The following is a 15,692-nucleotide window of genomic DNA, read 5'->3' as shown; positions in this document are numbered from 1 at the left end:
ACTTTTTGGTGGTAATAGGTGTCTTCCTCTACTCGTATTTGGCTGTCAATTTTTTTCTACACTTTTAGGTGTATTTTGTGCAAGAATATGCAATAAAATTGTCTGCCTAAAATAATTTTTTATTTTTTTAAGAATTTTTTATCTTCAGAGTGGCTTTAAGTGTGGTAACAGATGTCTTTAAATTGTTGTTTTTTAAATGTTTATAGTTATAAATAAAAAGTGCAAGGAATATGGATGAAAATCTTATTTGACTACATTATGGTACGTAATTTCTAGTGTCGGTCTTTTAGTTCCGTCATTTTGCGTAATCTCGTACTTATTAAATTTATTTTTAAATTCATATTTCATTCTCTAATTATGTTGTATTAAATTTTTTTTAATTTTAATTTTTGTTTAGATTTTTTCTATTTATTTATTTTTTTGAAAATAATTTTATTCAGGTAAGATGATGCGTAAGCCTGGAGTATTACAGGGTCATCACGCTTTACCAGGCATTTGAGAGGGGATCTACGCATTTGAAGTCTTTGACATAAAACTGTGGTCACTTGTTGAATGTCTAGCAGTCGTTGAAAAGCATTTTTCTTCTTATTATATATATATATATATATATATATATATCTACTTAATTTCTGTTTAATTTTTGTCAAAGAATAGAAGAAAAAGTTTGTTTTTTTTACAAAAAACATCCTTCTCGTCAAAATGACGACAACATCGAGAAGGGTTTCGTCTCGACGAATTTCCATTTCGGAAAGAATGAAAACTCCACTTCACAGACCAAAAGGTAAATTTTTTTTAAATGTATTTTATTGGAAAAGTTTTATTTTAATTTTAGATAAAATTTTTTTTAGCATAATTGTTATTTTAAAATTTTTTTTCAATTTAATATTAAAATGAAATTAGAAATATTAAACACAAAAAATGAAAGTAAATAGTTTTTTACTTAAAAAATATGGTAATTAAAATTTCAAAAATTAATTTACAAGTTACGATTATAGAAAAATTAATTTTTTTTACAAATTTTGTTGAAAAAATTTTAAACCTTTTTTTTATTTACTCTTTATTGTAATATTTATAGATATTTTATTGTTTTAATTTTTTATTTAAAATTTTTATTTTACAATTATAATTTTTATTATTTGTATTTTAATAAAAAAAATTATAAACAATTTTTTAATTAAAATTTTTTTAATAAATATTTAAATGAAAGTTAAATAAATGAATAAATAAATAAAAATTAATTAGGATAATTTGAAAAAAGAAAAAAAAATGTTTAAAAATTTTAATAAAATTAAATTTTTATTCAAGAAAGCACGTGCAATGATTTGTTACTTCGGTGAGAAATTTTTTTTTATCAATAAAAAAATACGTCAGTGAACGATACGCTGCACGTGATTAATTGTAAAATTTTAATTAAAAATATTGCCACTTGTAATATATATATATATATATATATATATATATATATATATATATATATATATATATATATATATATATATATATATAAACGTAAAAGTTTTGTGAAATTTTGTGTAAAATCTTATTTAAAACACAAAAAAATAATCTTATCGAAAATTGATGTGTGGACATAATAATTTCCAATAATTTTCATAATTTTTTTTCTGAGATAACAAAATTAAATCTTAATGACGAAAATTATTACCGATTACATTATTTAATTTATTAATAGAGTTTTTGTTTGACATTGCAAAAATTTATCAATTTTTTTTTATTTACTTTTTTTATTGTCAATAAAAAAAAACTGACAATAACTTTGTTTATAATTTTTTTTTCAAAAAATTCATATGAAAAATGTTAAAAAGATCAAATATTTATTAATTATTTTTTTACATTAAGTAAATTAATTTAAAATTAATTAAAAATTGATTTAGTATAATTAAATAAAAATAAAAATAATTTAATTAAAATTTTTGTTAAATATAATTTTTTTATTAATAAATTATGAAATTAATTATAAATATTTGTAAAAAAAATTTTTTAAAATTATTAATTATTTAAAGAAGAAAATTAAGAATAATTAAAAAATTAAAATTATTAAATTTAAATAAAGAATTTTTTTTTTAATGAAACAATTTTCCAATTAACTTTTATTAAAACAATTAATGTTAATGAGAGAAAAATAAAAATTTGCAAATATTAATTAGAAAAAAAAATCAAAGCAATGTCAATTTAAAGTGGAATTGAAATTTGTTAGATTAAAAAGTAATTGTTTGCTTGTCTGTAAAACTTCTGGTCTTTAAATGTTTGTGAAATCTTATCGATTGTGAGACATTCCAATCACTGTTTCTCACCTGAAAACAAATGATTGTTCTTTAACACCTTCATTTTCACTTTATACTCCACATAATTTAAAAAAAAAACTTTATATAAATTTTTTTTTTAATTTTCAATTTTGCTTTTAAACTCAGATAAGGATTTTCTTTTTTAAAATTCATTTAAAAATAGTGATTTTTATTTTTCAAAAATTAATTTTTACAAAACAATATATTATACGTTATTATTTCTTATCTTTTTTGTTTTTCTTTTTCCATTAAAATAGTTAATTTAAAAAAAAAATGTTGTTTCCACTGATTTATTTTTGTAAAAATCATAATTTTTTAAATACTTTTTTTTAATTTTTTTTAAAAATAGAAAAAATTGATAAAATTACTACTTAAAATGAAAAAAAAATTGGGAGAAATTATATAAGGAGAAAATTATTTTTAATTATCAGTTTTTAAACAATAAAACATTTTTTTAATAATTTTTTTTTCAAACGCAAAATACATTTTTTTTTATCGGAATACATTTTATTTATTATGTACAATAGTAAAATGGTTAATAAAAATTTTGTGTTCTCAGCACTGTTTGGTTGTCGACACATTCAGGTCCTCTTAATGACTGGAGGATACTTTTGTTGTTATGTGATAAGGGTCTCAATGTCTGTTGCCATTGAAGCAATGACAGACAAGAAATCAAATCCAGACTTTGAGGTATTAATAATTAATTTTATGCGAGTTCTATTTTATTTTTCAAAAATGTTTTTTAGTTGCAAGTTTTTATACTTCATTTTTTAATTTATAAATAAAAAAAAAAGAATTCAAAATTTTGTTTTATATTTCAGTTAATTTTTTTTTAATGGAAAATTATTTATTTTTTTTGGTAGTAAATCAATTTTTTTTCGAATTTAATTAAAATTTTAATTGCGCAATTGCTGTTATGGTAACGATAACGATAGTAACGATAACGATAGTAACGATAACGATAGTAACGATAACGATAGTAACGATAACGATAGTAACGATAACGATAGTAACGATAACGATAGTAACGATAACGATAGTAACGATAACGATAGTAACGATAACGATAGTAACGATAACGATAGTAACGATAACGATAGTAACGATAACGATAGTAACGATAACGATAGTAACGATAACGATAGTAACGATAACGATAGTAACGATAACGATAGTAACGATAACGATAGTAACGATAACGATAGTAACGATAACGATAGTAACGATAACGATAGTAACGATAACGATAGTAACGATAACGATAGTAACGATAACGATAGTAACGATAACGATAGTAACGATAACGATAGTAACGATAACGATAGTAACGGTTGCCATGGTAACTGTTACCTTAGCAACCGTTTTCATGGGGACGCTAATTAATTAATTTTTAATTTAGCTATTAATTACTATTTTTTTCTTCTTTTTTTTTAAAATAGACGTTCGATTGGAGTGAAGACGACAAAAATGTGGTGTTGAGCTCCTTTTTTTGGGGTTATATTTGGACACAAATTCCGGGTGGATTAATTGCACAACGATGGGGTGCACAGAGAATTTATGGAATTTGCATGGGAATTTGTGCACTAGTTACATTATTGGTACCAGTTGCCGCTTATCACGGCAGTTGGGAAGCTGTTTGTGCATGTCGTGTTATATCTGGTTTTTGTCAGGGTGTGGTGCCACCAATTCTTCATAATCTTTGCGCCAAATGGGTACCATTTCCAGAACGGGGAACACTGAGTAAGAGAACTATTTTTTTTTAAATATTTATTTATATATTTTTAATCTAAAAAAAAAAATTTAATTTAATTTTTTCGAATTTTTTTTTGTAATACAGTTGTACCTTGATAATACGGTAAAATATATTGTATTTCAATAAATATAATAATCTATTATCGAGGTATTAGTGTAAATAATAATCGAGGTAGTACTGTATAGTATATTATCGAGGTGATAATGTATGTAATAATCGAGGTAGTACTGTAGAGTATATTATCGAGGTAATAGTGTAAAACCTACTATTGTGGTATTACTGTTATCAATGTAATACTGGAGATTATTATCGAGGTAGTACTGTATAGTATACTATCGAGGTGATACTGTATGTAATAATCGAGGTAGTACTGTACAGTATATTATCGAGGTAATAGTGTAAAACCTACTATTGTGGTATCACTGTTATCAATGTAATACTGTAGATTATTATCGAGGTAGTACTGTATAGTATACTATCGAGGTAATACTGTATAGTATACTATCGAGGTGATACTGTATGTAATAATCGAGGTAGTACTGTACAGTATATTATCGAGGTAATAGTGTAAAACCTACTATTGTGGTATTACTGTTATCAATGTAATACTGTAGATTATTATCGAGGTAGTACTGTATAGTATACTATCGAGGTAATACTGTATAGTATACTATCGAGGTAGTACTGTAGAGTATATTATCGAGGTAATAGTGTAAAACCTACTATTGTGGTATTACTGTTATCAATGTAATAATGTAGATTATTATCGAGGTAGTACTGTATAGTCTATTATCGAGGTAATACTGTAAATATAATTATCGAGGTAATGCTGTATAACCTATTATTGTGGCATTATTATCGAGGTCTTACCGTAAAACTTTATCGAGGTACCACTGTATAATCTATTATCGAGGTAACAGTGCATCTTTTTTTTTTTTAATTTTAATTACAAAATATATTTTATAATAAAAAATAAATTTTCAATGATAATAATTGAATGTTTAGTGAATAAAATATGAATTGTTTTTTCGTGACAAGTATCACGTAATTTATTTGAATTATTTTCACTATTTCTGATTCATCGCAGCGACGTTTGTTTATGCGGGTGGATGGTTTGGAAACGTGTTTGCCCTACAAAGTTCTGGTGTCCTTGCATATTCATTGATGGGATGGCCAAGTGTTTTTTACTTTTGGGGAATTATCACATTGATTTGGTCAATTATATGGCTCTGTCTCGGTAGGGATTCGCCAGCTGAGCATCCGGCAATACCACTCGATGAAAAAGAATACATTGAAGTCAGTCTTGGTGTCATTGAGACTACTGAGGTAAATTTATTTATTTATTTATTTTTTTAAAAGAAATAATAATTTATTGATTAATTAAATTTATAGAATAATAATAATTATTATTTAGATTAAAAATAAATTAAAATAAATTTTTTTTTTTATTGTCTATCAATAGATAATATGAAATATTAAAAGATAGACAAAAATAGAAATTTTAGTAGTATTTTAAGCACTTTTATTGAATTCTTATCAATTTTGCTTTTCCTGGATTATATATAATTATTATCGCAAAAAAATAATGTATAATTAATTTTGTTTCTTGGTTCCGCTTTTCTTATCATTTCCCTTCTAATCACTAATTAGCATTTAATTAGAATTTAATAATTCAAAAATATAAAATAATTTAAAATTTGCAAAATAATTTTTTTTTTTAATGATAAAATTTTAATTTTCTATATTTATTTCCCACTTTTTATTTTCTCTCTTTCTATTTTTTTTTCGCAAATTTCATCACGTCAGAGATCCAATTACAATGTTAATGATTAGCGTTAATGAAGTATTTTTATATCTAATTGTTATCGAGATTTCTTGGCCTTCGTGTAAATCAGATAAAAAAATAAAAAAAAAAAACCTGCAATGATTCGAATTCAATTGTATATACATATAACTATTAATTTATTGTTGTATATAAAAAAAACGTGTGTTTGTTTCTTGACATTTTTTTTTATATAAATATAATTATGAATACATTATAATAAAAATATAAAAAATGTATTTATTTAAAAAAAAAAATTATATTTATATAACAAAAATAATTTACATTTATATTTAAAAATATATTTTTTATTAAAATCGTCAATATTTTATTTATAATTTATTAATTTTTGCATTATTTATTTTTTAATTAAAATATTGATAATTTATTATTTTTAGCCAATACCAACACCATGGAAAAGGATTTTATTTTCGGGACCAGTTTGGGCGATTGTTATTACACAATCGTGTCAAGTTTGGGGTTTTTGGATGCTTTTAACGAAAATTCCAAATTACTTGAGTTCTGTTTTCAAATTTAATATTAAAGACGTGAGTAAAAAAAAATACAATTTTTAATTTTAATAAATTTTACACACATCTCTTTTTTTTCTAAAATTAAATTTTCTTTTTTTGGTATTTTTATTAATTAAAAAAATTTTGATTAAAAATTATAAAAAATTAACTTAAAAATAAATTTTCTTCTAAACGGGGGACGGGTAATAAATTCGTATATAAGAAAAAATTGAAGGAAAAAAGGAAAGCAAAGTCATTTTATTCGATTAAGGAAAAATAATTTTCTTTCGAAAAAGGGAAAATTTTCATGTTAAATCTGCGTCTGAGCCTTGACAAAAAAAAAAAAAAATTGATCCTTGACTGTCCATTGAGAATTACGAATGATTGAATTTTTAAGGTAGATTCGAGTCGCGTAGAGCCTTGCCTTGAATGATATTTGTCCGAGCTATATATAATGAATATTAATTTAATTGCTAGAATTCAGAACACTTTTTTCGAATATTAAAGATATTTATATCGTAAAATTTATTATTGATTATTTTTTAATTATTTAATAATATACCATGCAAACAATTTTTTTAATAATTATTACTTTTTCATTATTATTATTATTGTTATTATTATCATTACTATTATTTTTATTGCGCGGGTCATGATTAAAAATAATTTTTTAGGTTAATATTTAAAAAAAATTTTTAGCGAGAAGTTTAAAAATATTTATTTATTTATAAATAAATATAGTAAGTAAAAAAATTTCTCTGTTTCAATTCTAAATTACTTTTTTTTTTTTTACTAATGTACTGAGAAAATAATTCTAAAAGAAATTTAAATGATGTTAATGGACTAAGAAAATACTTTTCCCTTTTTTTGAAAAATTATTCTCATTTCCTTTTTGTGAGAGAAAAATTCCTTTTTTTGAAACTATAGAGAGTTTTTTTTGTTTAATGAAGTTATCGGACTAAAAAGATTTTTTTTCTAACCCTCTTGACAAAACCAAAACTATAATAGTAAAATGAAAAGAAGCATGAACTATAAAAAAAATTAATAGATGCGCCGCTTGGCGGTAGTTTCTGGAATTACTGTTTTAGCGGGAAATTTTGAATTTTCAATAAAGTTTAACTAAAAAAAAAACCTTTCCTGCTTAAAAAATTATTTTCATATACTTACAATTTTTAAAAATTAAATTAAAAAAAAAATTTAATCCGTTTATCTGAATTATCAAATAAATATTATTATTATTATTATTATCATTATCTCAACTATTATTATTATCAATTTAGGTGTCTTCATTGATAGTTCATATCTTTAATATTAGGGTCTTCACTATTATTTTTCTTTTTAATTTAATTTGTTTATCTTATCAGAAAAAACATAAGTTTACTTTAAACATTCTTTTTTTTCGACAAAAAGGAAAATAAATAAAATTTAAATTATAATCAATTATAAAAATAGAAAATAGAATAAATTTTTTTCCTACCTTAAAAAATAAAATAATATAATAAAAAAAAAAAGATTTTCTAATTTTTTTAAAATGATAATAAAAATTATAAAATGAAAAAAATGCGTAAAATTATAGAATATAGAAAGAAACTTATTTTTTTTTTGTTGGAATGAGGATATAAATGGAATGTGAAAACAAAAGGAAGTGCACAATCATCAATGATGACAGTTTGAAAATTTATTAATCGGTCACCGATTCATAGGATTTTTTTATTCTAATTTCTTATCTTAACATCATAATTGCTTTTTTTTTATTAAATTTCCAATATCATCATTGATGTTTATTAATATATCAAACTTTAAAGAAATAACTGTGATTAGAAAAAAAAATGAAAATTACAATATTAAAATTTCACAAATAATTATAATATATTAAAATTAGAAATTATTACAATTTTTTTTATTATTATTTATTATAACTAAAATCTTTAAAAGTTAAAAATATAAATAATAATTTTAATTTCTAGATAATTAAATTGTATTTTAATAGAGAATAATAGTTTTAATATTTTATTTCTAAATAATAATACCCTAATAAAAAATCAATAATAATAATAATAATATTTAAAAATAGCGCCACAGTTGCTATGGTAACCGTTGCCATGCTACCCTAGCTACCATGACAATGGTTGTTGAGGTAGCGGTTACCATGGCAACCGTTGCTTGGGTACCAGTTACTATGGCAACGGTTGCAGTTACCATGAAAACTGTTGCTAGATTAGCCGTTACCATAGCAACGGTTGCTAAGGTAGCGGTCACTATAGCAACCGTTGCTAGGGTAGCAGTTACCGTAGCAACGGTTGCTAAGGTAGCGCTTACTATAGCAACCATTGCCATAGTAAGCAAAAAAAAGCATAGCAAGAAAAAACGTTACCTTAGCAACTGTTACTGTTACTATGGTTCTTTAAATAATTTATTAAAATTTTTGTTTACTTTCAGAATGGACTTATATCGTCAATTCCATATCTCACCGCATGGATACTTAGTTTTCCAATTAGTTTCTTTTCTGATATGGCAATAAGAAGAAATTTCTTAAGTGTTAGGGCATCAAGATTTTTGTGTAATTCAGTGGGTGAAATTTTACCAGCAATTGCACTTGTTGCATTAGGTTATGTTAATCCTGACAATCCTATTCTTGCAATAAGTATTCTTGTTATTGCTGTTGCAACAAATATGTCAATTTATTGTGGACATCATCTCAATCATATGGATTTAAGTCCTAATTTTGCTGGTTCATTGATGGGTTGTACAAATGCTGTTGCTAATGTTTGCAGTATTCTTGCACCACTTGTTGCCGGTTGGATTGTCAAAGAGAAGGTAATGAATTTACTTCTTTTTTTTGACAATTTTTTTTTCTCCTTAATACCTTCTATTTTTTTGGTCTATGGCTCAAAATTTTTGTAACTGAAGTTTGTTATTTTTTATTGTGGTTCAGACTGTTGCTATATGGGAATGGTTAGCAACAGTTGCTAAGGTTACGGTTTCTATGGCAACGGTTGCTAGGGTGTCAGTTACCATAGCAACAGTTACTATGGCAACAGTTACTATGGCTGCAGTTACTATGGTAACAGTTACTATGGCTACAGTTACTATGGCTACAGTTACTATGGTAACAGTTACTTGGATATCGGTTACCATGAAAACCGTTGCTACGGTAATTGATACCCTAGCAATACCGTTACTATGAAAACCGTTGCTAAGATATCAATTACTATAGTAACAGTTGCCAATTTTTTTTAAAAATAATTATCTAATTCATTGATTGCTATTTTTTAATTTATCTATTTAATTTTTTATTTATTTCATATTGTTACTTTTTTTTTAATAGGAAAACGTTAGCCAATGGCGCAGTGTTTTCTCATTAACGGCAGGAATTTATATATTGGGAGCTGCGGCTTTTCTTCTTTTTGGATCGACAAAAGTACAAAAATGGAATGATCCCAATGTGACTAGTCGTAAAGACAGTAGAATTTATGGGATTCCCGAGGCGCCATCTTGCATTGAATTGGCGGACAAATTGGAGAAAGAAAAAAATGCCAAACGAGAAGGAATTCGATGATATTTTCTTTTTTTTTTGTTAATTTTCTTGTATATTTTCCCCCCTCCGCCCCTAAAAAAAATCTATATTTGCAATTGCTTTGCGTATTTGCAAACCTTTTAACAAGAGATTATAAAAAAAAACAACTATTTTTGTCATTAGCACAAAAATGACAAAAGAACAAGGTGACGCGTTTGTATAGTTATAAATTAAGTTTTATAATTAAAAAAAAAAGAATTTTATATAAAAATAATTTCTGAGTAAAAACAAAAAAGTTATTATTGATTAAAATTTATTTTTTTAAGGAGCAAAAGATTTTTTCTAACTGACATAAATAATTTCCTTTTGTAATGAAAAAATACACATTTTATTGATTTAAAATTTTCAAATTTACAGTTGAATTTTTTAAATTAAAATTTTTTTTGTTACCTACAAAATCGAATATTATTTATACACATATATTTGCAATCAAAATTTTTCAAAATGAGAATATATTTCCATTTATTATTCCAACATTTTGTAAAATCATGAAACTAATGACAATACTGTGAGCGAGATATCAGAATGATCAGAAGTATATATGTATTATATTTATTTATTTCTAAGTACCGATATATCTGTCGACAATTTTTTTTTATCTTGTACATATTTTTCCTATCGTAAGACCACGAAGATAATCACTTCACTTGATATAAATGTTAGTATTAGCAAATATTAAGAATTCTTCTATACATAAAAAATAAATGTAATAAAAAAAAATTAATTCGTTTTAGTCTTTTCTCTCACGTCCAGTACATTCACCTTGTACAGTGTCCACAAAACGTAAAATAACCCACAGGCAAATATAATATTTGTCACCCAGGTGACAATTGGCAGCATTAAAGTGTCACCAACAGGTACATACCAAATAAAATCATCTGGATGCTGAAAATAATTTCTTCGTTTTTATGGATGAAACAACATATTATTTTATGTATTTTTAAGGGAAAAAAAATTTAGTAGAATACAATTATAATAAAAAAATAATCGAAGTTAGAAGGAAAGCAGCAAACAAAACCTAGTGCAAAAAGAAGAAAAAAAATTCAGAAAATAGAGAACGGAGGCTGAGGAAGCTTGAGACACAAACTTTGTGATTTTTTAAAATTTCAATTTAATCGCTCCACGACCAATACCAAAGTCTAAACACGAAAGTCACGAACAAAAAATGTATAACGTAATTTTTGATTAATCAAGCGGATGCTGAGTAACACTCAACAAAATTTTGAAAAATTTTCGAAAAATTAAATTTGCGAGATAATCGCTCCGGAATACCAACAAAGTCATTAGAAGAAAGTTCTGAACAAAAAATGTATGGCACACTTTTTGAATGGTCCAGCGGATGCTGAGCTACACTCAAAAAGATTTTGGAAAAATTTTCGAAAAATTAAATTTGCGAGATAATTGATCGGGAATACCGCCAAAGTCTTAACCCGGGAGTCTCGAACAAAAAATGTATTGCGCACTTTTTGATTGGTCCAGCGGATGCTGAGCTACACTCAGATAAATTTTTTAAAAAATTTCGAAAAATTAAATTTGCGAGATAATTGATCGGGAATACCGCCAAAGTCTTAACCCGGGAGTCTCGAACAAAAAATGTATGGCGCACTTTTTGATTGGTCCAGCGGATGCTGAGCTACACTCAGATAAATTTTTTAAAAAATTTCGAAAAATTAAATTTGCGAGATAATTGATCGGGAATACCGCCAAAGTCTTAACCCGGGAGTCTCGAACAAAAAATGTATGGCGCACTTTTTGATTGGACCAGCGGATGCTGAGCTACACTCAGATAAATTTTTTAAAAAATTTCGAAAAATTAAATTTGCGAGATAATTGATCAGGAATACCGCCAAAGTCTTAACCCGGGAGTCTGGAACAAAAAATGTATTGCGCACTTTTTGATTGGTCCAGCGGATGCTGAGCTACACTCAGATAAATTTTTTAAAAAATTTCGAAAAATTAAATTTGCGAGATAATTGATCGGGATTACCGCCAAAGTCTTAACCCGAAATTTCTGAACAAAAAATGTATGGCGCACTTTTTTATTGGTCCAGCGGATGCTGAGCTACACTCAGATAAATTTTTTAAAAAATTTCGAAAAATTAAATTTGCGAGATAATTGATCGGGATTACCGCCAAAGTCTTAACCCGGGAGTCTCAAACAAGAAATCTATGGCGCACTTTTTAATTGGTCCAGCGGATGCTGAGCTACACTCAGATAAATTTTTTAAAAAATTTCGAAAAATTAAATTTGCGAGATAATTGATCGGGAATACCGCCAAAGTCTTAACCCGGGAGTCTCGAACAAAAAATGTATGGCGCACTTTTTGATTGGTCCAGCGGATGCTGAGCTACACTCAGATAAATTTTTTAAAAAATTTCGAAAAATTAAATTTGCGAGATAATTGATCGGGAATACCGCCAAAGTCTTAACCCGGGAGTCTCGAACAAAAAATGTATGGCGCACTTTTTGATTGGTCCAGCGGATGCTGAGCTACACTCAGATAAATTTTTTAAAAAATTTCGAAAAATTAAATTTGCGAGATAATTGATCGGGAATACCGCCAAACTCTTAACCCGGGAGTCTCGAACAAAAAATGTATGGCGCACTTTTTGATTGGTCCAGCGGATGCTGAGCTACACTCAAAAAGATTTTGGAAAAATTTTCGAAAAATTAAATTTGAGAGATAATCGCTCCGGAATTCCAACAAAGTCATTAGAAGAAAGTTCTGAACAAAAAATGTATGGCACACTTTTTGATTGGTCCAGCGGATGCTGAGCTACACTCAAAAAGATTTTGGAAAAAATTTCGAAAAATTAAATTTGCGAGATAATTGATCAGGATTACCGCCAAAGTCTTAACCCGGGAGTCTCAAACAAAAAATCTATGGCGCACTTTTTGATTGGTCCAGCGGATGCTGAGCTACACTCAAAAAGATTTTGGAAAAATTTTCGAAAAATTAAATTTGAGAGATAATCGCTCCGAAATTCTAACAAAGTCATTAGAAGAAAGTTCTGAACAAAAAATGTATGGCACACTTTTTGAATGGTCCAGCGGATGCTGAGCTACACTCAAAAAGATTTTGGAAAAATTTTCGAAAAATTAAATTTGCGAGATAATTGATCGGGAATACCGCCAAAGTCTTAACCCGGGAGTCTCGAACAAAAAATGTATTGCGCACTTTTTGATTGGTCCAGCGGATGCTGAGCTACACTCAGATAAATTTTTTAAAAAATTTCGAAAAATTAAATTTGCGAGATAAATGATCGGGATTACCGCCAAAGTCTTAACCCGAAATTTCTGAACAAAAAATGTATGGCGCACTTTTTGATTGGTCCAGCGGATGCTGAGCTACACTCAGATAAATTTTTTAAAAAATTTCGAAAAATTAAATTTGCGAGATAATTGATCGGGATTACCGCCAAAGTCTTAACCCGGGAGTCTCAAACAAAAAATCTATGGCGCACTTTTTGATTGGTCCAGCGGATGCTGAGCTACACTCAGATAAATTTTTTAAAAATTTTCGAAAAATTAAATTTGCGAGATAATTGACCGGGAATACCGCCAAACTCTTAACCCGGGAATCACGAAATAAAAATGTATGGCGCACTTTTTGATTGGTCCAGCGGATGCTGAGCTACACTCAGATAAATTTTTTAAAAAATTTCGAAAAATTAAATTTGCGAGATAATTGATCGGGAATACCGCCAAAGTCTTAACCCGGGAGTCTCGAACAAAAAATGTATGGCGCACTTTTTGATTGGACCAGCGGATGCTGAGCTACACTCAGATAAATTTTTTAAAAAATTTCGAAAAATTAAATTTGCGAGATAATTGATCGGGAATACATCCAAAGTCTTAACCCGGGAGTCTCGAACAAAAAATGTATTGCGCAATTTTTGATTGGTCCAGCGGATGCTGAGCTACACTCAGATAAATTTTTTAAAAAATTTCGAAAAATTAAATTTGCGAGATAATTGATCGGGATTACCGCCAAAGTCTTAACCCGAAATTTCTGAACAAAAAATGTATGGCGCACTTTTTTATTTGTCCAGCGGATGCTGAGCTACACTCAGATAAATTTTTTAAAAAATTTCGAAAAATTAAATTTGCGAGATAATTGATCGGGATTACCGCCAAAGTCTTAACCCGGGAGTCTCAAACAAGAAATCTATGGCGCACTTTTTAATTGGTCCAGCGGATGCTGAGCTACACTCAAAAAGATTTTAGAAAAATTTTCGAAAAATTAAATTTGCGAGATAATTGATCGGGAATACCGCCAAACTCTTAACCCGGGAATCTCGAAATAAAAATGTATGGCGCACTTTTTGATTGGTCCAGCGGAAGCTGAGCTACACTCAGATAAATTTTTTAAAAAATTTCGAAAAATTAAATTTGCGAGATAATTGATCGGGATTACCGCCAAAGTCTTAACCCGGGAGTCTCAAACAAAAAATCTATGGCGCACTTTTTGATTGGTCCAGCGGATGCTGAGCTACACTCAGATAAATTTTTTAAAAATTTTCGAAAAATTAAATTTGCGAGATAAATGATCGGGATTACCGCCAAAGTCTTAACCCGAAATTTCTGAACAAAAAATGTATGGCGCACTTTTTGATTGGTCCAGCGGATGCTGAGCTACACTCAGATAAATTTTTTAAAAAATTTCGAAAAATTAAATTTGCGAGATAATTGATCGGGATTACCGCCAAAGTCTTAACCCGGGAGTCTCAAACAAGAAATCTATGGCGCACTTTTTAATTGGTCCAGCGGATGCTGAGCTACACTCAAAAAGATTTTAGAAAAATTTTCGAAAAATTAAATTTGCGAGATAATTGATCGGGAATACCGCCAAACTCTTAACCCGGGAATCTCGAAATAAAAATGTATGGCGCACTTTTTGATTGGTCCAGCGGAAGCTGAGCTACACTCAGATAAATTTTTTAAAAAATTTCGAAAAATTAAATTTGCGAGATAATTGATCGGGAATACCGCCAAAGTCTTAACCCGGGAGTCTCGAACAAAAAATGTATGGCGCACTTTTTGATTGGTCCAGCGGATGCTGAGCTACACTCAGATAAATTTTTTAAAAAATTTCGAAAAATTAAATTTGCGAGATAATTGATCGGGAATACCGCCAAACTCTTAACCCGGGAGTCTAGAACAAAAAATGTATGGCGCACTTTTTGATTGGTCCAGCGGATGCTGAGCTACACTCAGATAAATTTTTTAAAAAATTTCGAAAAATTAAATTTGCGAGATAATTGATCGGGAATACCGCCAAAGTCTTAACCCGGGAGTCTCGAACAAAAAATGTATGGCGCACTTTTTGATTGGTCCAGCGGATGCTGAGCTACACTCAGATAAATTTTTTAAAAAATTTCGAAAAATTAAATTTGCGAGATAATTGATCGGGAATACCGCCAAAGTCTTAACCCGGGAGTCTCGAACAAAAAATGTATTGCGCACTTTTTGATTGGTCCAGCGGATGCTGAGCTACACTCAGATAAATTTTTTAAAAAATTTCGAAAAATTAAATTTGCGAGATAATTGATCGGGATTACCGCCAAAGTCTTAACCCGAAATTTCTGAACAAAAAATGTATGGCGCACTTTTTTATTGGTCCAGCGGATGCTGAGCTACACTCAGATAAATTTTTTAAAAAATTTCGAAAAATTAAATTTGCGAGATAATTGATCGGGATTACCGCCAAAGTCTTAACCCGGG

General features: G+C 27.7%; 1 protein-coding gene across 1 annotated transcript in view; it reads left to right on the top strand.

The window, feature by feature from the left end:
* Nucleotides 1–10,853, top strand: part of LOC127289138 (uncharacterized) — a 42,097-nt gene extending 31,244 nt beyond the window's left edge. Inside the window, exons 8-15 of the mRNA XM_051316910.1 lie at nt 441–463; nt 664–781; nt 2,863–2,993; nt 3,743–4,043; nt 5,144–5,382; nt 6,277–6,426; nt 8,830–9,207; nt 9,719–10,853. Of these exons, the coding sequence (XP_051172867.1) occupies nt 441–463; nt 664–781; nt 2,863–2,993; nt 3,743–4,043; nt 5,144–5,382; nt 6,277–6,426; nt 8,830–9,207; nt 9,719–9,949 (1,571 nt within the window). The 3' untranslated portion in view covers nt 9,950–10,853. The remainder of the gene's footprint in view (nt 1–440; nt 464–663; nt 782–2,862; nt 2,994–3,742; nt 4,044–5,143; nt 5,383–6,276; nt 6,427–8,829; nt 9,208–9,718) is intronic.
* Nucleotides 10,854–15,692: the final 4,839 nt, after the last annotated feature.

Source organism: Leptopilina boulardi, unplaced genomic scaffold (genome assembly GCF_019393585.1).
Source record: "Leptopilina boulardi isolate dan_hultmark-lab unplaced genomic scaffold, ZJU_Lbou_2.1 LbouV2_4, whole genome shotgun sequence".
In the NCBI taxonomy this organism is placed as follows: domain Eukaryota; kingdom Metazoa; phylum Arthropoda; class Insecta; order Hymenoptera; family Figitidae; genus Leptopilina; species Leptopilina boulardi.
The sequence above is the reverse complement of the archived record's forward strand: the minus strand, read 5'-3'. Positions and strand labels throughout refer to the sequence as shown.